We start from the raw sequence: 23,306 nt of genomic DNA, 5'->3' as shown, positions 1-23,306 counted from the left end.
CCTGACATATCAGCTGTAGCTGGGCTGGGTATTATGGAGGCTTATTAAATGTGTGTTATTTCTGCCTTCTTGTGGTTCGAGTTATTGTTGCTACTGTGGCTACTATTATTATTTTGCTTGGCCCAAGTCTGTATTTCTCTGACTGCAAGCGAGGAGGAAATTACACTCCTTTTCCAAATTCCTCAACTGTGTTTCAAATACATCCCTGGAGCACAGATGCCACATGTGATTATCAAATGGTTCGCAGTAGAATAAATATACTTTCTCTGCTGAAAAAGGAAGAAACCAACAAAATAAAATTAAGCGCAGGGCAAGGGATTCTAATACACATCTCCTCTAAAAGCTGTCCTGCACATGTATGAAGTTTGCCTTCAGAAAAGTCCTTGGCTGTAAATTCCCACTGGCTATCTATTTTACACGTGGTAGTGTATATGTTTTAATGATACTCTCTCCATTCATCCCACCCTCTCCTTTACTTTCCATGGCGGTGAGGAGACCGTGATGGAGAGCGTGAGATTTCCTGGGCAGCTACTGCCTCAGAGTTCTGACCAGCCTCTGTGGCCAGGGGGTTTGGCTGGAGCTGCGGCAGCAGCAGCAAGCCCATTGCCGATCAGCACCTGTCAGCCCTTCATGGGCATTTTGATGCTGAAACTATCTTATCCAAGAGCCCGAGTCTGCAGAGCAAAGATAGGGTGTTGGGTTTTATGCCCATGCCCAGAAGACAGAGAGTGAGTGAGTGATAGTCGCTCAGTTGCTTCCGACTTTTTGCTACCCCACGGACTGTGGCCCGTCAGGCTCGTCTGTCCATGGGATTCTCTAGGCAAGAATACTGCAGTGGGTTGCCATTTCCTTCTCCAGGCCCAGAAGAGAATGCCTGAAGAAACTGGCAGGCCTCGGGGCTGCACAGCTAACCAGAGGCTCAGGCCTCCTGGACAGGAAACACTGCTCTGGCCAGAGACAAGGGCTCAATGCTCTCAGAACCTCAGGCAGCAGCATGCCTGGAGGATCCTCTTCTGTGCCCACCCCACGCAACCACAAGAGCTCTTCTCTTCTCCTAGCAATCATCCAAACCTTTCATGCCTGCCTCCTCCATGGAGCCTTCTCGGATTGCTGCCCTGTGCGCCAGTCTCTAACTCCGGGACCAGTTACCTAGCTACTGAACACATCTGTACCCCTTGCCTCTGCTTCTTTGCCAAATTTCTATTAATACCCTATTCACCCCAGAATACACTCACCCCTCCTCCAAAGTCTGCCTAGTACCTTCGTTTAGATCCGGGACCAAAAGCCACCTCTTCAAGGAGGCCTGTCCCCATTTCCCCAGGCAGAGATGACAAGAGTTTTGCATTTCTCCACACTCTCCTTTACTACGAGGCAGTGCTTGTAACCATCCCCCTCACTGGTGGCAAGTCCTGTCTCCACCACTCATCAATTGTGTGACCTTGCACACATGACTTAATCTTGCTGTGCTTCAGTTTCCAAAATGGGGGTTATAACATCCACACTTATTTCAGGAGGTTAGGTTTAGAATTAGTGCACACAAAACACGAAGACAGTGCCTTAAACACGTGTGGCTGTTAGTCATTCAGTTGTGTCTCACTCTATGCAGGCCCAAGGACTGTAGTCCACCAGGTTCCTCTGTCCATGGGATTCTCCAGACAAGAATACTGGAATGGGTTGCCATGCCCTCTTCCAGGGGATCTTCCCAAACCAGGGATTGAACCCAGGTCTCCTGAATTTCAGGCAGATTCTTTACCGTCTGAGCCACCAGGGAAGCCCAAGTAACTGCTTAACAGGCGTTATGGTTCCTTGTATCGTTTCAACCGTGGGTATACTTAGCATCAGTGATTCAGGCTTCTGTGGCCTCTTCACGGGACATTGCAGGCTCCTCAGAAGCTTATCCACCAAAACTAATAGCTTCATGAGCACCACACTAAAGCCCCAGTTCTCTTTATCTCTTTTTATGCCCTATGACTTAATTTTAAAACTTTATTACTATTTTTTAATGTTTTTAATTTATATGGCTGTGCTGAGTCTTAGTAGCAGCACGTGGGATCTGGTTCCCTCACCGAGGCGAACCCTGGGCCCCCTGCATTAGGAGCACAGAGTCTTAACCACTGGACCACCAGGGAAGTCCCTGTGCCCTTTGCCTTTAAAATCTACTTCTTGCTATAGAAAACATCAGAATACACAAAACTAGAGTGAAATCTCTTGTAAATACCATCATCCAGCTTCTATGATTATTAACTCATGGCTAGTTTTATTTTCTCTAATCCCCCTTACTCTGTTTTCCTCTTCCCCAGGCCCCTAGCTATACTGAAGGAAATACTGGGCATAACATTTCTCCCAAGGGCGACTTTTTAATGAACTTATCCTATACTCCTGGGAAGGATGATATATTCTCCTTGTGCCAAGTGGGAAGCACCTCCAGGATTCCAGCACCCTACTGTTTGGACCACAGAGCCTCCCAGTGCTATGGGCCTGAACTTTGACCTGCCTTCCTCCCATAATCACTTGCAATAGTAGTTTTTATTTGTTTATTTTTAATTAATTTTTTCAAAATTGGTTTTGTAAACCAGTAAACAAAGACCATGATCTGATCTGTGGTGCCATCCAGGCTTTGTAATAACAAGCCATGATGGATGAAGATCTTTGAAAATCACTTGATAATTGAGAAAAATCTCATTTACCAGTCAGAGTGTCCACTGTGCCTTGAGTCATTGGCGCCTTAGGAGGCAAGGATCATCCTTGCCTGACTCATGATGACTGTGTCTGAGGCAATTGGACACTTGGGGATTTCACTGCTGGCAATGAAGAATTTCATTACCCTAAGAACTCATTAGTCCTGGAGGACTTTAGGCTGTTTAAAATTGAACTTTCAAGAACAAGTTTGCAAATGAAATTATTTAAGATAGAGGACACTTCCACTTTGCTTTTGTTTTTGTTTAAAGAATATTCTTATAGCTCATTACAAGGGAAGACTTACTTGTGGGGGGGTTGTGTTCGGGTTCAGAAAATGAGTGGGACGGGAACCATTCTGTTGTTTATATTTTTGTGCTTGGATCAATCCATCAGAGATGAATTTAGTATCTCCTAGCTGTAGACGGGGAGAAAGCAATGGCAACCCACTCTGGTATGCCTGGAAAGTCCCATGGACGGAGGAGCCTGGTAGGCTGCAGTCCACGGGGTCACTAACAGTCAGACACGACTGAGAGACTTCATTTTTACTTTTCACTTTCATGCATTGGAGAAGGAAATGGCACGCCACTCCAGTGTTCTTGCCTGGAGAATCCCAGGGATGGGAGCCTATTGGGCTGCCATCTATGGGGTCGCACAGAGTCGGATACGACTGAAGCAACTTAGCAGCAGCAGCAGCAGCTGTAGAAGGGGAGGCAATTAGCTGGCACATGTAATGCTACTGCTCTTTTTTTTTAACTTTTTATTTTATACTGGAGTATAGCCCATTAACCCCGGAGAAGGCAGTGGCACCCCAGTCCGGTATTCTTGCCTGGAAAATCCCATGGATGGAGGAGCCTGGTGGGCTGCAGTCCATGGGGTCGCTAAGAGTCAGACACGACGGAGCGACTTCACTTTCACTTTTCACTTTCATGCATTGGAGAAGGAAATGGCAACCCACTCCGGTGTTCTTGCCTGGAGAATCCCAGGGATGGGAGCCTGGCGGGCTGCCGTCTGTGGGGTCGCACAGAGTTGGACATGACTGATGCAACTTAATAGCAGCAGCAGCATGGCCCATTAACAACATTATGATAATTTCAGGTGCACAGTAGAGCAAGTCAGCCACTCTCATACATGTATCCATTCACCCTCAAACTCCCCTCCTGTCCAAGCTGCCACATAACATTGAGCAGAGTTCCCTGTCCTATATAGCTACTGCCTTTTCTGATGGCTTGTGGACAGCTGGTGACTGACAGTGCAGAAACCAGGCCCACGCTCATGGTCCTTCTCAGAGCAAGGTTCCAGGCACCATTTATAATAATGTCTTGTCCGTGGTTTAGTGACTTCGATTTGATGACTTCACATCCTTGTGTCTGAAAGTGGTTTATTAGCAAGGATCTAGGGTTGTAAGTCACAGGGAGTAAGAGACACTTCAAATCAAAAGTTCTCCAACCTTTTTAATATATCTTCCTTAGTAGTTCAGATGGTAAAGAATCTCCCTGCAATGTGGAGACCTGGTTTCGATTCCTGGGTCCTGTTGATCCCTGGGTCAGGAAGATCCCTTGGAGAAGGGCATGGCTACTCACTCCAGTATTCTTGCCTAAAGAGTCCCATGGACTGAGGAGCCTGGCAGGCTATAGTCTACGGGGTCACAGAGAGTCGGACATGATTGAGTGACTAACACTTTCAAGCTCATTCACTTTTACCAATCCTAAACACACACTTACAAATTCTGCATGATGACTTTAAACTGCAAGTAAGGAGATCAATCCTGGGTGTTCATTGGAAGGAATGATGCTAAAGCTGAAATTCCAGTACTTTGGCCACCTCATGCGAAGAGTTGACTCTTTGGAAAAGACTCTGATGCTGGGAGGGATTGGAGGCAGGAGGAGAAGGGGATGATAGAGGATGAGATGGCTGGACAGCATCACTGACTTGATGGACATGAGTTTGGGTGAACTCTGGGAGCTGGTGATGGACAGGGAGGCCTGGCATGCTGTGATTCATGGGGTCGCAAAGAGTCGGACACGACTGAGCGACTGAACTGAACTGAAGGTTAATGGAGAGTGGGGACTATGGTCTTGCATATTAGCAATGATCTTTTTAAAATGCTACAAATTGGAATTGTGTTTTCCCCTTTACTCTTTTCTGCCTTTTCGGTAATGACCAAGCCCTGTGTGCTTTGTCTGTGCCCCAGACAGTCTCTGGTCAATTCAGTAATTGTAGGAACACAGTCTGATCTACCTGGTCCACTCAGGACCTGTCCCTGGCCATTCTTTGGTCTTTTATAATACACTCTGTCTTTTATAATAAAAACGATGCTTATAAAATAATGGTACAACTTGGACTTAGAAACACAGAGCTTGGGTTCCAGTGTTGGCTTTGATATTTACTGGTTGTTTGACCAGGCAAGTCAGGCAGTCTTTCCGAGCCTGTTTCCTTATCACTAAACTGAGGAGGACAGCCTTTATTTCAATTACCATAAGTTTGTCACGAGAAGTAGAAGAGATGAGTAAAGTGAATAAAGAAATAGAAGTGATTAAAGTGAGCTTCAGTCACTAATTGAAGTTCATATGTTCTATCAAGTTCACTCAAAAACATCAATAATGGGGAAGTATTAGGTTTCAAACTTAATCGATATTGATTGACAAACCACTTGTCTCAATTTCTTGATATTTCTTACATGTGAGAAATTAGGCATGAATTTTACTTGGAGAAGAAAGAGGCTATATTTTCATGTTTAGTAGAAAAATAGGTTGAAGAAAAGTCATACTACCATTGGGTAGTGTTGCATAATAGTATATCAAACAGTATATCACACCTAAATTAACAATACTGTATTGTGTATTTGAAAACTGCTAAGACAGAAAATCTTCATCACAAGAAAAAAATTTTTTTATGTGACTACGGGTGTTAATGTGACTAAGATGTTAATGAACTTATTGTGGTGATCATTTTGCAGTATATACAAACATGGGATCCTTATGTCGTATGCATGTGCACTCAGGCGTGTCCGATTCTTTGCGACCTCACAGACTGTAGCCTGCCACGCCTCTGTCCGTGAGATTGTCCTGGCAAGAATACTGGAGTGAGTTGCTACTTCCTCCTCCAGGGGAGCTTCCCGACTCAGGGACAGAACACCGGTTTCCTGCATTGCAGGCAGATTCTTTACCACTGAGCCAGCAGGGAAGCCCCGTTATGTTGTATACCTGACACTAATTATGCCTTAGTGAAAAATACTTCAAACCTATGCCAATTACATGTACTGTTTTCTCAAAAGTATGAGCTTGTACAAGGTTACAGCGAAAACACTTTTCAAAAACATATAGACACAGACCTGAGGGGCAAAAATGTTCTCTGCAACAGTTGCAAGAGATAAGTGAAACTCATAGGTTTACATTCACCTTGTGGTGAGTTCAGAAAGGATTTCTTATTACTCCTATTTTATCGTTAATAAGGTGGCAAGTAATTCCTATTCAACTGAACAATATGGTTGAAAGAAAATTCTAGAAGAATGTTGCCATATTAAAAAAAAAGTCGAGAAGTTAAAAAATATAGCCACAATAAAGGAAAAAGTCACAGTATAATTTCGTGAGGCACTGAGATTATTTTTCTGGTGATATTCAAGCCTTAAAACACAGAACAGAGTGAACTAAAACCCCACTCCTGATGTCCCAGACATCCCCAGAGGCCCAGTTTACCTGTTAAACCAGTCGTCTGTGTATCTAGGGTACGGATAGGGATCATTGCTGCTGAAGTCGTAGCTCGCCTCAGCGTTCTGCAAAACACAAGGTGCATCACCAGGTCATAAATCCAGAGCACGGGCATGAGAAGATGCTAAGAGACGCAACTGTCTCATGTGGACGGTCCCTCACCCAGGGCTATGTCAACCTGCTTTCTGGACCAACCCTTGAAGAGGCGACAGAGCAGGTGTGTGTCCATGGAGGTTTCCATCCTCTCCTAGTATCCTCTTTTCCAAGCTCCCTCACCCCATCCTGTTCCAGGTTCTCAAAGTGTTAGCAAATTTGGGTTCTGTGCTACCCAGAACCATCTCCATTTTAAGTTGAGGGACCACTGTGGGTCAGTGGGGCTCACTTGGAGCCAAGACTCACATTAAGCTTCCCTGGACTGATGGCCAGAAGGTTCTAGTTCTCTTGTCACAAGTGAGGAAGCCTCTTGCTTTATGTAGAACTCATTCCCAGCTCCCAGCTTTGGGCTGACAGAGGCTTGTCTCCTTTACAATTACGAGTGTTAAACCCAAGACCCAAACACTGGCCACAATATCAACCTCATTTATTTATTCAACAAATATCATTGAGCCTAATATATACCAGGGGTTCCCTGGTAGCTCAGCTGGTAACCTGCAAGGCAGGAGACCCCAGTTTGATTCCTGGGTCTGGAAGATCCACTGGAGGAAGGATAGGCTACCCACTCCAGTATTCTTGGGCTTCCCTGGTGGCTCACACGGTAAAGAATCCACCTGCAATGCAGGAGACCTGGGTTCAATCCCTGGGTTGGGAAGATTCCCTGGAGAAGGGAATGACTACCCACTCCAGTGTTCTGGCCTAGAGAATGCCACGGACAGTCCACGGGGTGGCAAAGAGTTGGACACGACTGAGCCGCTTTCACTTTTCACTTTCGTATACCAAGGACTTTTCCAAGGATGGGAATACAGTGGTGACATCCCTGCCCGCATGTAATTTACAGCCTGATTAGGGGGACAGATATCAATCCAACAAGTAAATACAGGATTGCAAACAAGGGTCCTCTTAACCCTACAGGTTACAATGAGGAGTTTAAATTCTATGCAGTCCAGCACCTCCATTTTTCCCACTAAGAGTCTTGCTCCTCAGAAATCAATAATGTACTCACTTTATTTGTCTCTAAGTGATTTCATGTTTTAATTTTTTCCATCTCAGTCTTTTATTTTGGTCCATGATGGAAGATGGTCCCCCACCATCGGGTGGCTAATCCCGTCCTTCCTCCTTTCTGCCTTGTAGGTTGCCCAGGGATGCAGAGTTCCATGAAGCTCCTCTCTTCTCATCCCACCCTCCCTCCTTTGTTTTTGAGGTCTGCAACCAAGATCCCAGATGGTTTCCTGGTTCACAGTATCCACTTGGCTGGGAATCACTGGGTTAGGTGCGGATTCCAGCTTGGAAATGTCTTGATTCCAAGGCACCCTGAGACATTTTCAGGAGTTGTGCCCTTTTATGAGACAAAACACTATAGTTTGTAATAGTGTTACATGATGTTTGCATGATGTTTTTAAGAGCAAATTGACCAGTTCCATGAGTCTGGGTTTCCATTTGTTGGAAGGCAAAGGGCCATCAGTAGCTGGAACGACCTGAATTGTAATACTAATGTATTAAAATAAATGTGCTTGGGGCAGAAGTCACCTTGAAATTTGTTTAAAATTTTTTCATTTAAAAGTTTTTAGCTTTATTGAGGTATAACTGATACACAAAATATCCCGTACATTTAATGTGTACATCTTGCTGAGTTTGGACATGTGTATATACTCACGACACCATCACCACAACCTAGGTACTCAACATACCCATTACCTCCAAAAACATCCTTGTGTTCTTTTTGGTAAGAACATTTACCATGAAATCTATCCTCTGAACATATTTGATAGTATATAATACTGTATTGTTGACTGTTACATGACAGAGGTCTAGAATTTATTCTTTTGTGTAAAGGAAACATCATATTCATTGAAAAACAATTCCTCATTCCATTCAAAATTTGGACCAGTCATTGTATATTGGACACTGAACATGGCTATCTGTGTTCTAGAATCTAGGTCTTCCTTCAGTTCCTGGCTTTAGAGAGGATAACGTCCTGTCTCCACTGGCCATAATTATTGGCAAATACCCAAATCACCTGCATTCACCGTTAATATAATCCCATCTTTGGGAGACCCTCTCAGATTTGGCGTATTTTTTTTTTTTTCTCCTTGACTTTTCTTGAGCTATTTAGAGTCAGTTCTTTCAAGGGATACTATCTTAAAAGTAACTTCTTTCTCTTCCCTAAGTATGTTTGGTTACCTCTAAACTTCCCTGAATTTTTGAGACAAGAGCATCCTTAGGTAAGGTTGGTGGAGTGGGAATATCAAGAGGAATACAAGGTAATAGTTTATCCTTTGGGTTTCAAAGCTAAGGTTGAAACTTTAAACAGTTGATTTGGAAGAAGTTATTTGCTAAGCTTGGTTTTTTCCTATGTAAAAGAGATTAAAAGGCCCCAGTCTAAGGTGAACTGAATGGAAAATTCATGGACTAGCCCTCCTGAGGCCCTCAGAGGGGATCCTGAGTACTACCTCTCTCTTCTGAGCTGGGTTCCTGGAGTCGGAAGGGGATGCATTGGAATGTTGAACCTCAGAGAGGTGTGGGACTCATTCTAGGACAGTAGCTGAGGACCAGAAGCAGCTCTATGGGGTGTCTTAGTTGAGGGACTTGGGGTGGCCCCCCTCTGTGCTCTGTGATACACAGCGCAGAGCTGGAAGCAGTGGAATAATCTTGGGAGGCTGAGATTAGTGAGAACACGATGAGGGAACAGGCTGCCCCAGGAAGTCCAGAGGTCAGGACAGTGAGGATCCAGGGTTCAGAGAGAATATACGAGAAGGGATGACTGAGGCCCGTGGGGGTGGGGCTGCAGCTGATGGTTCCAAGGTGGAGAGGTGATAAGACATGAGCTCTAGGACCCCACCCCCTCTTCTTGATTCTGTGCTAGTCCTTTGAAGCTTGAGGGTGGAGGCAGGAGGGTGGGGGCACAACTTGAGCAGGACAATGTCAAATTTCTACCATCGGTAGAGTAGCTTGTTGGATAGAAATTAACTTCCACTAGAGGAAAATTAAAGTCAGTATTTTCTGCACTTTTGTGTTTGCTGCCTAAGCAGCTGACCCATTTCTCCAGGTTTCTCACTCACAATTGTCTCCCGAGGTCTGGGCTGAGGTCTTTGGCTCTAAGTCTTGGTTCTGGAGGAAATGGCTTGCCATGAGGTGAGTTTGGGGCAGAGGGAGGAACTGGAGAATTCTGACAACAGAGTTTGATTCTGAGAAGCCACAGACTCTGAGACCACTTTTATAGCAAGAAGAAAGACCATGTATTATCTGAGGTCAGCTTCACCTCTGAAGGTTGAAATGGACAAAGATATAGGAACTTTAATTTGTTGTCTTTACAATTAATTTGATGACTAATGCTAATTCCTTGTGTAATAGTCTATGCTGAGACTGCGTATTAAGGAAGGCAAACAGTTGTTTTTGTTTGGTCATGTATTTTCTGGCTAAAAATCAAATGGTTTATAGCAAGAAAGGCTGAGCAACTTTTTGCAAGTGTTCTGTTTATAATTTTATAGCCCAAACTGAATCATTTATTGATCTGAACTACAATGTTGTCATCCATAAAGTTGTCTGTGTACAGGAATAAATTAAACTGGCCTTGGATTATACTGGAATTTTCTAAAATATCCATTAACATGGATGTTTGGGAGTAAGCAGAGTCTCTGTAGATTTAATAATTGGGAATTCAAGGCTAAGCCAGAAGCTTGTTTTGGTTTGAATTCTGTAACATTGTCCAAAAATACATTAGTCTATTTTCCTTTAGAAAATACTAGCTGTTTAGTGAACATAATTTAATCATTGATGATTCAGGCTCAGGCTGATTCAGAGTCACCATTAAGAGTAACATGGTGGAGAAAGTTGGAAGATTGGGTTGAATCCAAAATGACCTCAGGGCATCTCTGCAAGTTATTTCTGAAAGAAACTTCTGATAATGGCTCATTTATTCTTTAAGAGTTGAGTGCAGGGAAAAAAATACATCCAGTAATTAGTTATCTAAGTCTCAGTTTCTGAATACTTGAATGCATAGTCAGAAAGCAAAGCTAGATTGTTCAGATGCTCGTTATGTCTGACCTTTCACGATCCGATGGACTGTAGCCCACCAAGCTCCTCTGTCCAAGGGAATTTTCCAGGCAAGATACTGGAGTGGGTTGCCATTTCCTACTCTATGGGATCTTCCCAACCCAGGGATCTAACCCTCACCTCTTACATCTCCTGCATTGGCAGGTAGCTTCTTTACCACTAGCACCACCTGAATAGCCCCAATAATAGGTTGTTGTTCAGTCACTCAGTCATGTCTGACTCTTTGTGACCCCATGGACTGCATGCAGCACACCAGGCTTCCCTGCCCTTCACCATTTCCCGGAGCTTGCTCAAACTCATGTCCATCGAGTTGATGATGCCATTCAACTATCTCGTCCTCTGCTGTCCCCTTCTCCTACCTTCTATCTTTTTCCAGCACCAGGGTCTTTCCCAATGAGTCAGTCAGTTCTTCACATCAGGTGGCCAAAGTATTGGAGTTTCAGCTTCAGCATCAGTCCTTCCAATGAATATTCAGGACTGATTTCCTTTAGGATTGACTGGTTTGACCTCCTTGCAGTCCAAGGCAGGGACTCTTAAGAGTCTTCAACACCATAATTCAAAAGCATCAATTATCTGGCACTCAGCCTTCTTTATGGTCCAACTTTCAAATCTATACATGATTACCGGAAAAATCACAGCTTTCACTATATGGACCTTTGTAAGTAAAGTAATGTTTCTGCTTTTTAATATGTTGTCTAGGTTTGTCATAGCTTTTTTCCCAAGGAGCAAGTGTCTTTTAATTTTCATGGTTGCAGTCACCATCTGCAGTGAGTTTGGAGCACAAAAAATATTAGATTAGCTCTCAGAAAAGAAATGTAATACTTACGGGTTTGCCTGTTACCCTGTGCATTTCGCATAAGATTGGTTTGCCTGCCCTCTTGGCTTAGTAAGGACAAAGGACTTACACATTTTCACAAAATCTTCTGACCCCATTATATCTGAGGTACTGCCGTTAAAGGCATGTCTGATGCTTGGGCTGGTCTCACCGTGGAAGCTGGTGGTGGGCCTGGTAGCAACCATGTCTGAATTGCTTTAACGTTTTCAGAGAAGCTTCTGAGACTTTTGAGACTGAACTCAGTTCTGGCACGGCCACCCTGACCTCCCAATCTGGACTCTACCTGCTCTGGGACCATTGGATTTTCCTTGTTGGGTTGTACAAGTGGATGTGTCTGCAGGTGTCAGCTTGGAGTAGGGGAAGGAAAAGAGGCATTAAATCAGACAGATCTGGTTTTGATCTTGGCAATATTCATAGTTTGGCTATTTGGTCTTGGCAATATTCATAGTTTCTGGAAACTGAAATTTTCCTCATCTTTAAAATGCAAATGACAAAATGGTAACTGTTTATTGCTATGAGGGTAAAAGGGAGGAAGGAAGGGATATGAGCCAGGAAGCACCCTATGGATGACCTCACACTTCTGCTTTTATCATCTGCTTTACCTTCTTTTAGCATCTATGTCAAAAGTCACAAAATATGACTCCTGAGCCACATTCAGCCCACCACTTGTTTTTCTAAATAAAGTTTTATTGGAACATAATTATGTTCATTTGCTTATGGGTTGCATATGGCTGTTTTCACACTGTAATAGCAGATTTAAGTAGTTGTGACAGAAGCCTGCAAATCTTAAAATATTTACTATCTTTTACAGAAAGAATTTGCCTGCATGGATCACAGTCTTGTCATGGAGAAGGGGCTTGTGTAATTCAATGAAGCTATGAACCATGCTGTGCAGGGCCACCCAAGACAGATGGACATAAGACCATTCTGACAAATTGTGGTCCACTGGAGGAGGAAATGGCAATCCACTCCAGTATTCTTGCCAGGAGAACCTCATGAACAGTATGAAAAGGCAAAAAGGTATGACACTGGAAGATGAGCCCCCAGGTTGGAAGGTGTCCAATATACTACTGGTGAAGAGTGGAGAGAAATTACTAATAGCTCAAGAAAGAATGAAGCAGCTTGGCTGAACAGGAAATGATGCCCAGTTGTGAATGTGTCTGGCAATGAAAGTAAAGTCCAATGCTGTAAAGAACAATGTTGTATAGAACTTGGATTGTTAGGTCCATGAATCAAGATAAATTGGATGTGGTCAAGCAGGAGATGGCAAGATTGAACACTGACATCCTAGGAGTCAGTGAACTAAAATGGATGGGAATGGGTAAATTTAATTCAGATGACCATTACATCTACTACGCAGACAAGAATCTCATAGAAGAAATGGACTAACTCTTATAGTCAACAAGAGTTCAAAATGCAGTCCTTGGATGCAACCTCAAAAACGACAGAATGATTTTGATTCATTTCCAAGGCAAACCATCTCAACATCACAGTATTCTGGGTCTATGCCCCAACCACTGATGCCAAAGAAGCTGAAGCTGACCAAGCTGACCATGAAAGCCTACGACATCTTTTAGAACTAACATAAAAATAATATCCTAAAAAAAGAGTCCTTTCATCATAGGAAATTGGGATAAAAAAATAGGAAGTTGAGAGATACTCAGAAGAACAGGCAAGTTTGGCCTTGGAGTACAAAATGAAATATGGCAAAGGATAACAGAGTTTTGTCAAGAGAACATCCTGGCCATAGCAAACGTGCTTTTCCAACACCTCAAGACATGACTCTACACATGGACATCACCAGATGGTTAATACCGAAATCAGATTGGTTATGTTATTTGCAGCCAAAGATAGGCTCTATACAGTCAGCAAAAACAAGACCTGGAGCTGACTGTGGCTCAGATCATCAGCTGCTTATTGCAAAATTCAGGCTTAAACTGAAGAAAGTAGAGAAAACCACTAGGCCATTCAGGTATGACCTAAATCAAATCCCTTATGATTATACAGTAGAGGTGAATAGTAGGTTCAAGGGATGAGATCTGATAGATAATGTGCCTGAAGAACTATGGACAGAGGTTCATAAACTGTGCAGGAGATGTTGACCAAAACCAGCCCCAAGAAAAAGAAATGCAAGGCAAGGTGTTGTCCGAGGAGGCCTTACAAATGGCCAAGAAAAGAAGAGAAGCAAAAGGCAAGGGAGAGAGGGAAAGATAGATCCAAATGAATGCAGAGTTCCAGAAAACAGCAAGGAGAGATAAGAAGGCCTTTTAAAATGAACAACGCAAAGAAATAGAGGAAAACAATAGAATGGGAAAGACTAGAGATCTCTTCAGGAAAATTAGAGATAACAAGGGAACATTTCATGCAAAGATGGGCACAATAAAGGACAGAAATGGTAAGGACCTAACAGAAGCACAAGAGATTAAGAAGAGGTGGCATGAATACACAGAAGAACCGTACAAAAAAGGTCTTAATGACCTGGATAACCATGATGGTGTGATCACTCACCTAGAGCTGGGCATCTTGGAGTGTGAATTCAAGTGGGCCTTAGGAAGCATCACTATGAGCAAAGCTAGTGGAGGTGATGGGATTCTAGGTGAGTAGTTAAAATTCTAAAAGATGATGCTGTTAAAGTGCTATACTTAACATGCCAGCAAATTTGCAAAACTCAGCAGTGGCTACAGAACCGGAAAAGGTCAATTTTCATTCCAATCCTAAACAAGGGCAGTGCCAAAGAATGTTCCAATGACTACACAATTGCACTCATTTCACATGCTAGCAAGGTTGTGCTCAAAATCCTTCAAGCCCTAGCTTGTACGTGAACTGAGAACTTCCAGATGTACAAACTGGGTTTCGAAGAGGCAGAGGAACCAGGGATCAAATTGCCAACATTTGATGGATCATGGAGAAAGCAAGAGATTTCCAGAAAAATATCTACTTCTGCTTAATTGATTATGCTAAAGGCTTTGACTTTGTGGATCACAATAAACTGAAGAATTAAGAGATGGGACCAGACGACCTTACTTGTCTCCTGAGAAATCTATCTGGGGATCAAGAAGCTATAGTTAGAACAGGATCTGGAACAATGGAATGGTTCCAAATAGGGAAAGAAGTATGACAAGGCTGTATATTGTCACCCTGCTTACTTAACTTCTATGCAGAGTACATCGTGCAAAATGCTGGGCTGGATGAATCACAAGCTGGAACCAAGATTGCTGGGAGAAATATCAATACACTCACATATGCAGATGACACTCTTCTAATGGCAGAAAGCGAAGAGGAACTAAAGAGCCTACTGATGAAGGTGAAAGCAGAGAGTGAAAAAGCTGGCTTAAAACTCAGCATTCAAAAAATTAAGATCATGGCGTCAGGTCCCATCACTTTATGGCAAATAGAAGGGAGAAAAGTGGAAGCAGTGACAGATTTCATTTTCTTGGGCTCCAAAATCACTGTGGACAGAGATTTCGGCTATGAAATTAAAAGATACTTGCTCCTTGGAAGGAAAGCTAAGACATACCCAGACAGTGTATTAAAAAGCAGAGACATCACCTTGCGGGCAAAGGTCCCTAGAGTCAAAGTTCCCCAGAAGGAGGTACTGTTTTGCAACTCACCCACCGGTAGGGGGAGCTTTTTTTTTTTCAATTTCACAAGAACGCAGGTAAGGACTAGTATGTGTTTGAGCCACAGCAAGAAATACATCTGTCTAGTTACAGTCATGTATAAGCCAAGACCGCAGAGGAATTGTACCAGGGATACAATGTGTCCCTGTGAGATGTCAGGTAATTCCAGACTCAAATAATATCTCACGCAGTGAGAGTTTGTGCTAATGGTACATTATGGCATATGATTAGTTGCCAGTGTAATTTCTCAGCAATAGGCACTCAGAACAAGAGCGTAGGTTGCATTTGTCCCTTTATTCTGGCTTGCTCTTTTCTCTCAAGGCATTTAACCACATAACCCAGCTAGAAGCTGGTAACAGTATCAGCTGAAATTGCTCTGTGCTTAGGGACTAATGAGACAGGAGCAAGCTTCCCAGATAGACTCCCAAACTGCAACCTTATCGTCCTAGAACAAAGCTCATCTGTATGGAAATTGAGCAGAAAAGTGCCCAGGCCACTAGAGTCTGGAGAATTTTGCTCTGCGCCTTCTTACATCTGATGTGGTCACGTTGGAAATTTTCCAACAGTGCATATTTGAATTTTCCTCAATTCATTCTCCCACATACACTGGTTTAACGATCATGTTCAGCTCACTTTTGACTGAAACCAACATTAAAGAGATTTATGTATATCTTAAGTCTAGCAGTAAAACTTAATGAAATTTAACATTTCTCTAGCACTCAAAAAAATTTTTTTAAAAGGTGAATAGTCAGAAAATTGTTGGAAATCTTTCTTCTATACTCCAAAGATTTCCAGAGTCATGTGTTTTTCCAGTGACAGAATGTTCTCTGTGGATTGGACACTTCCTACTATCACCAGGAGATTTCAGCAGCATGTTAACCTATTCACTGGACTATGCGCTGGAGTAGGAGATGGCAACTCACTCCAGTATTCTTGCCTGGAGAATCCCATGGAAAGAGGAGCCTGGTGGGCCACAGTCCATGGGGTCGCAAAGAGCTGGACACAACTGAAGCGAATTAGCATGGCATGGACTATGCTCCAGGTAAGAGGAATGTAGGTCCAAGCCATGTCTGAACCATTGTGCTTTTTAGTTTCCAAAGCTGTGCAGTTCCATCCTTTGGTCCTAATGTCACTCTTTAAAATTTTTTTTAAATTATTTATTTATTTGGCTGTGGTGTGTCTTAGTTCATGCAAGACCTAGCTCCTCGACCAGGGCTCGAACATGGGCCCCCTGTGTCAGGAGTGTGGAGTCTTAACCACTGAATCACCAGGGAAGTCCCTCTAATGTTACTCCTATTGGCAGATGTAAGGGAGGTTCTGGCCACAAAATATGCTGTGCTGTGCTTAGTTGTTCAGTCTAAGCTGTTCAGTTGTTCAGTCTAGTCATCCCCTCTGTCCATGGGGATTCTCCAGGCAAGAATATTGGAGGCGGTTGCCATGCCCTTCTCCAGGGAATCTTCGAAACCCAGAGATCAAACCCAGGTCTCCTGCATCGCAGGAGGATTCTTTACCATCTGAGCCACCAGGAAAGCCCAAGAATGGTGGAATGGATATCCTATCCTTTCTCCAGGGGATCTTCCTGACCCAGAAATCGAATTGCAGTCTTCTGCATTGCAGGCATATTCTTTACCAGCTGAGCTACAAGGGAAGCCTGCACTAAAGATAAGAAGAGATAATCATAATATTAATTCCTAATGGCTAACATAGCACCCTAAGTTCATGCTGCTGCTGCTGCTAAGTAGCTTCAGTTGTGTCCGACTCTGTGCAACCCCACAGACGGCAGTCTACTAGGCTCCCCCGCCCCTGGGATTCTCCAGGCAAGAACACTGGAGTGGGTTGACATGTCCTTCTCCAATGTATGAAAGTGAAAAGTGAAAGTGAAGTCGCTCAGCTGTGTCCGACTCTTAGTGACCCCATGGACTGCAGCCTACCAGGCTCCTCTGTCCATGGGATTTTCCAGGCAAGAGTACTAGAGTGGGGTGCCATTGCCTTCCCCACCCTAAGTTCATAGAGTGCCTTTAAATTTTTCAAAGGACTTTACGTTCTCTTACTTTATTTAACATGCTCCAAAACTCTGTAGGGTAGGGAAGCAGATATACTGACAGCAGAAGTGGGTCTGTTACTATCTCTAAGACACACTCAAGGCAGCACCTCTGGATGGTCCTTTAGCAGTGTCTCTGCCTGCTCATGCCTTCTTTCTCTCCTCTCAATGCTTTAGAAGGTCTATGAAGCCTGTCCCAGGCTAGATTGAGGCTAGTTCCCACACATGAATTTTAATAGCTCCCTAAAAGCAAGAATTCCTGGGGCTGACCTGAGGAGAAGAAGGAGAGGAGAAGCTGCCACTCATTGGAATAAATCTCCAAGAGCTGACTCTGCCCAGGGTCCAACACTTGTTTGGAAAAAATTTACATCTTTTTTTTCACCAGCTGCCAACTCAAAATTAGTCTTTCCTTCAATTGTGGGTGTAGACTGTGAGTCACAATATTACTAGTAGGACCTGCGAGTTTGTCACTAATATGTACTTTCCTACCAGGTTATAACTGTTGTAGATTTGCTGAAATATCTTTTCTACTCACTCCTATCTGGCACTAGATTTTTTTTTTAATATAGTGTATATATAAAGAAGGATACACATTACCACGTCACAAAAGTGTATTTTAAATCTTTTGAAAACTGTTTCAGTATAATTGCTTTTCCTTGATTATCCTATGGATTTTATCTTATGCATTTAAAATACTCCTGAATATGAGAAGAAAGACACACTGTCTACCTTGATCGGTGGTATGCAAATGGGTGTAATCTTTTTGAAGAGAAATTGGCAATGTCTATCAGAATAAAAGATGCACAGACTTTTTGATCCAGGAATCCCACCTGTAAGAATCTATCCTAATTTAGAAAGATGCCCCTATATGTGAGACAGTGAAAGAGACATGAGATAAAGAACAGATTTTTGGACTCTGTGGGAGAAGGCGAGGGTGGGATGGTTTGAGAGAATAGCACTGAAACATGTATATGACCATATGTGAAACAGATCACCAGTCCAGGTTCAATGCATGATACAGGGCACTCAGGGCCAGTGTACTGGGATGACCCTGAGGGATGGGATGGGGAGGGTTGTGGGAGGGGGGTTCAGGATGGGGGACACATGTACACCCATGGCTGATTCAGGTCAATGTATGGCAAAAACCATTACAATATTGTAAAGTAACTAGCCTCCAATTAAAATTAATTAATTAATTAAAAAAAGAATCTATCCTAACGGTATGAAGTGAAGTGAAGTGAAAGTTGCTCAGTAGTGTCCAACTCTTTGTGACCCCATGGACTGTACAGTCCATGGAACTCTCCAGGCCAGAATACTGGAGTGGGTGGCCTATCCTTTCTCCAGCGGATCTTCCCAACCGAGAAATCAAACTGGGGTCTCCCACATTGCAGGCAGATTCTTTACCAACTGAGCTATCAGGAAAGCCCTGGATGTATATACCCTAATGGTATACTTATACGTGTATGAAAGATTCGAATTTTTAAGTGTGTTCATGGCAGCATGACTGTAAAAGTGAAAACCAGAAATGGCTTCTGTCCCACGTGAGGGATGACCTACATCAGTGACGGTGCAGCCACACAATCAAAACTGCAGTTCCAGCAAAGAACCAGGGAAGTGATTGCAAGGTATCGTTCCTTCCCATGATATGTTAAGTGGAGAAAAGAGTGTGTGGTGAGCCCCCGTGAGCACAGAAGAGGAAAAACATACTTGATAATAAATGCATAAATAAACATAAATAAAAGCTTTTTTATTCTGTTTTGTGTCTAGAGGGAGGCACGGGGTGGAAGAGATTTCATTGCATAACCTATTGTTCTGTGTATTTTGGAGCATAATAATAACAATACGAAGGTAATGAGAAAAAGGTAACACGTGTTGAGTGCTTGTTTTGTGCAAAGGACTCTCAGATTCTTTACTCTTCCTGTGATGTCCTCACGTGATGGTACCCTTGTTATCACTCACATCCTCTGAGCAAGGAGACTGCATGAGGCACGGAGGGGTTGAGTATTTCACCTGAGGCCACACAGGTGGAAAGGGCGCAGAGCAGGGACTTAGACCAGGCAGCCTGGTCCCAGAGGCCTCCCTGCTAACTTCTCTGTCTTGCCTCTGCATTAGAATCATAATGTCGCATTCTCCACGTGTTGTTTAAAAGAAAAACAACCCGCAGATAAAAATGAATCATTTAGTGGGTTTATTCCCTAAAATGTCAATGGGCCAAGCCGTCCAAATCCAAGTGTATGAACATAACAATTTAACCCCCACCCTGGGACACCCCTCACTAGAGAGCTACATTGTCTGATCCATTCATTTGATAACAGCATGATTTTATTTAGTGAATTTTTCTTTTCCAAGGCCTTAAGCCAACAAATATGCCTTCAAAGAGAAAGCTAATTCCCCTGATTTTGTCAGCAAGGTCCAACCTGTTCTGAATTTCTCTGTTGATTATATTGTTCCTCTTAGAAGTAGGAAAACAAACATCACCCTATGTACAGACAAATCACATTGATGACTGGATTCCCCAGAAACTGAAATCTTGGAAATACTTCCTTTTATCTCCCAGAGCCTCTTCAGCACTAGTTGGTGGCCCTTGGATTCCTGGGCTCAACTTGAATATCATTGGCCGAGATCGGTATTCTTTGAGATGCTTGTGCATGGTGGCTTTGCTAACATGGCATTGCAGAATTTGACTGTGACTTCTTGCAAAACACTCCTTCGATCCCTCTTACCACGCCAGTGACAAGTCTCCATAAAGAGCGCCCTTGTCTTTAATATCATCCTATTCCTGGTTAATCCATCTTCTTATCTGACAGAGGCAAGCGTTGGCAGGCAGCAACATCCTTCTTGAGTTGCTTTCACTGTATTTATTTTGACAGATACTTCTATTTATGTGGAGGGATATTGGTTGTTTTTCTATATATTTGAAATAGCGATTTATAGTTTCCCTTTAAAATACATCCATTTGTGAAAAAAGTGAGTCAATTTAAGGAAGAAAGCTAGGTAAATAATAGCACTGAGAGCAAAAAATTGTGAGTGTGTTATGACTGGTGGATGGTTAGGAAACACTGGAATAAAGCAAAGGTGATATTTATGGCTTGGACTTCTCCAGTTGTCAGCAGAATCATCCCTAGGAGTGTCCGGACAATTGAGTATCTGTTTAGGGTATTTGAAGGAACCATGGAAAAAACTTCCTGTCTTTAAATTTTAGCCTTGTCAATTGTCATTTCAACGAGAATTCAATCCTTGACATTTTGTAGACTGTTGGCCTTCAAAGGTCTTAAGTCATTCATGCATTCAGTTAGTCATTTATTTTTTCATGGGACATACTTATGTTTACTGAGTACCAACTGCTTGCCACCCTGCTTATTTATATTGTCACCCTGCTTATTTAACTTATATGCAAAGTACATCATGAGAAATGCTGGGCTGGATGAAGCACAAACTAGAATCAAGATTGCTGGGAGAAATATCAATAACCTCAGATATGCAGATGACACCACCCTTATGGCAGAAAGTGAAGAAGAAGTAAAGAGCTTCTTGATGAAAATGAAAAAGGAGAGTGAAAAAGTTGGCTTAAAGCTCAACATTCAGAAAATGAAGATCATGGCATCCGGTCCCATCACTTCATGGCAAATAGATGGAGAAATAGTGGACACAGTGTCAGACTTTATTTTTTTGGGCTCCAAAATCACTGCAGATGGTGACTGCAGCCATGAAATTAAAAGACGCTTACTCTTTGGAAGGAAAGTTATGACCAACCTAGACAGCATACTAAAAAGCAGAGACATACTTTGCCAACAAAGGTCCATCTAGTCAAGGCTATGGTTTTTCCAGTGGTCATGTATGGATGTGAGAGTTGGACTATAAAAAAAGCTGAGCACCAAAGAATTGATGCTTTTGAGTTGTGGTGTTGGAGAAGACTTTTGAGAATCCCTTAGACTGCAAGGAGATCCAACCAGTCCATCCTAAAGGAGATCAGTCCTGAAGATTCATTGGAAGGGCTGAAGCTAAAGCTGATACTCCAATACTTTGGCCACCTGATGTGAAGAACTGACCCTTTTGAAAAGGCCCTGATGCTGGGAAAGATTGAAGGTGGGAGGAGAAGGGGACGACAGAGGATGAGATGTTTGGATGGCATCACTGACTCAATGGACATGACTTTGAGTCAACTCCGGGAGTTGGTGATGGACAGGGAGGCCTGGTGTGCTGCAGTCCCTGGGGTCGCAAAGTGTCAGACACGACTGAGTGAACTCAACTGAACTGACTGAACCGCTTGCCAGGCATTGTGTGATAGCAAGCTCCCACGGGGGAGGAAGATGCCCTTGACTGGGGTATCTTGCCTTTAGCCCTCATGAACTGAGGGTCCAGTGAACTTATCAGCTAACAGTGGTTCTCAACTCAGGCTGCTCAACAGAATAGCTTGGGGAGCCTTCAGGAATATAAATACTTGAGTGATCCCTAGATTTTTATTTAATTGATGTTGGGTGGGGCTTGGGCACCAGTAGTTAAAAAAAAATGTTAAAACTCGTCAGGTGATTCTGTTAAGCCAAGATGCAGAACCACTGAGCTGACACCTTGCTCACCATTCTAGTTCCTGCCTTCCTGCTGCGTAAAGTGCCGTCTGTGGACCAGAAGTACTGATATCATCAGAGAAGATGTTAGAATCGCAGGGTTTCAGGCTGCACTCCAGACTGGCACAATCTGAACCTGCATTTTAGCAGGATCTTCGGGGAATTCATGTGTGCACCTTGATTCTTTTGTTTATAAAATACTTGCATAGGGACATGTTGGCCTTTGGCCCATTCATCCCCCTTAATAAATATATCCATAATTTCCTTGTTAGAATCTTCTCCTGCTTTCCTTCCTTCCTCTTCTGCCTAAATTCTACAACAGAAAGAAACTGAGTTTGATAAGCCATTCAGACTTCAGTATGGATAAGTATAGTACATAGCCCTTCCCAATATAATTTGCTTTAACAAAAGAGAATGGACATTGGAAAATTTTACAGGTCTCAGTCCCTAATAGCAGAGATTGAAGGGTAGGATTTGGGAGCATCAGAAGCTTCTTGGCATCTAGACTGAAGTTCTTCCAATGGAGAAGATCAGTTCTAAGAACAGAGTTATTGCTATGGATTCCTTTGGTTCTGAAGGAAGGACCTGATGAACCAAAGAAAACAAAAGAAGCAAGATAAAGTGTGTGGCTGGGATGCATCATATATTTGGATTCTCTGTGCTTCTGATAGGTGAGAGCTCTTGAGGGGGGTGGTTGATTTTGCAAGAAAGAATGAGTTCAGAGTGAAGGGTCTCCTGCTGTTAGATAAATTTTGATGAATATTAACTTTTGAATTATTTTTGCCTCCTGCTGCTTAAAATGCAGTTCCTGTCAAAACTTAAAAACCATACCCAATTATAGACAAACTAAATGCTAAGTTGCCTGAACAGCAAATAGGAGTTAAAAACTTTAAAAAATGTGTTTATATCACAATGCGTGCTTATCTCTATGCCCTGCCTATGTTTCTGAAAAGAAATGATATGTGTTTCCTGGATTCTAACACATGGTATAAACAAGCTAACATGAGCAGTGTTGTAAGATCTAATTTGGATTTAGTAAAAAAGAGGGCACACATAGATAACCACAGGGGTGCAGAGAGTCTGTGCTCGGTCTTTGCTTGGCCTCACAGTCCGAATCTGTGCTTGGATGCAGCTCGAAGCTCATCTGAGCTCCTAACTGGTTTCACTCAGGCAAAGGCCCTAGCACTGGCCAGTCCTCCCAGCTGCAGGCCAGCCCGGCAGGGTTCCCCCATGGCCTTTACTGCTGAGGTCTCTGTGCCCCACAGTGATGAAGGTGACCTTGAGCAAGGTGGATAAAGCAGCTCTGGACCATGCTGGGAGACTTTACACTTCAGGAGAGGCAGCCGCAGAAGCAATGGCTAATTTCAGGTGTAATGAAAAGATGGTTTTCTTTGATGGGTTTGAGAAAGGCAGCTGAATTTAACAGTAATGATATCCTAAGAGGATAAGGTTAGGTTCTGGGACAGAAAGGGGCAGCCAACAGTTGGGCTCAAGTAGCTGTTCTCATGGCTTCCCAGGTGGGAAACTAGTGGTAAAGAACCTGCCTGCCAATGTAGGAGACCTAAGAGCCAAGGCTTTGATCCCTGGATGGGGAAGATCCCCTGGAGGAGGGCATGGCAACCCACTCCAGTATTCTTGCCTGGGAAATCC

The 23,306-nt window shown here is 43.1% G+C and overlaps 1 protein-coding gene across 1 annotated transcript in view; it reads right to left on the bottom strand.

The window, feature by feature from the left end:
• Positions 1-23,306, bottom strand: part of PCSK2 (proprotein convertase subtilisin/kexin type 2) — a 239,685-nt gene that overhangs the window by 48,001 nt on the left and 168,378 nt on the right. The window contains exon 6 of the mRNA XM_061436282.1: positions 6,375-6,451. Within this exon, the coding sequence (XP_061292266.1) occupies positions 6,375-6,451 (77 nt within the window). The remainder of the gene's footprint in view (positions 1-6,374; positions 6,452-23,306) is intronic.

This window comes from Bos javanicus, chromosome 13 (genome assembly GCF_032452875.1).
Source record: "Bos javanicus breed banteng chromosome 13, ARS-OSU_banteng_1.0, whole genome shotgun sequence".
Taxonomy (NCBI): domain Eukaryota; kingdom Metazoa; phylum Chordata; class Mammalia; order Artiodactyla; family Bovidae; genus Bos; species Bos javanicus.
This window is presented reverse-complemented; position numbering and strand designations above follow the sequence as displayed.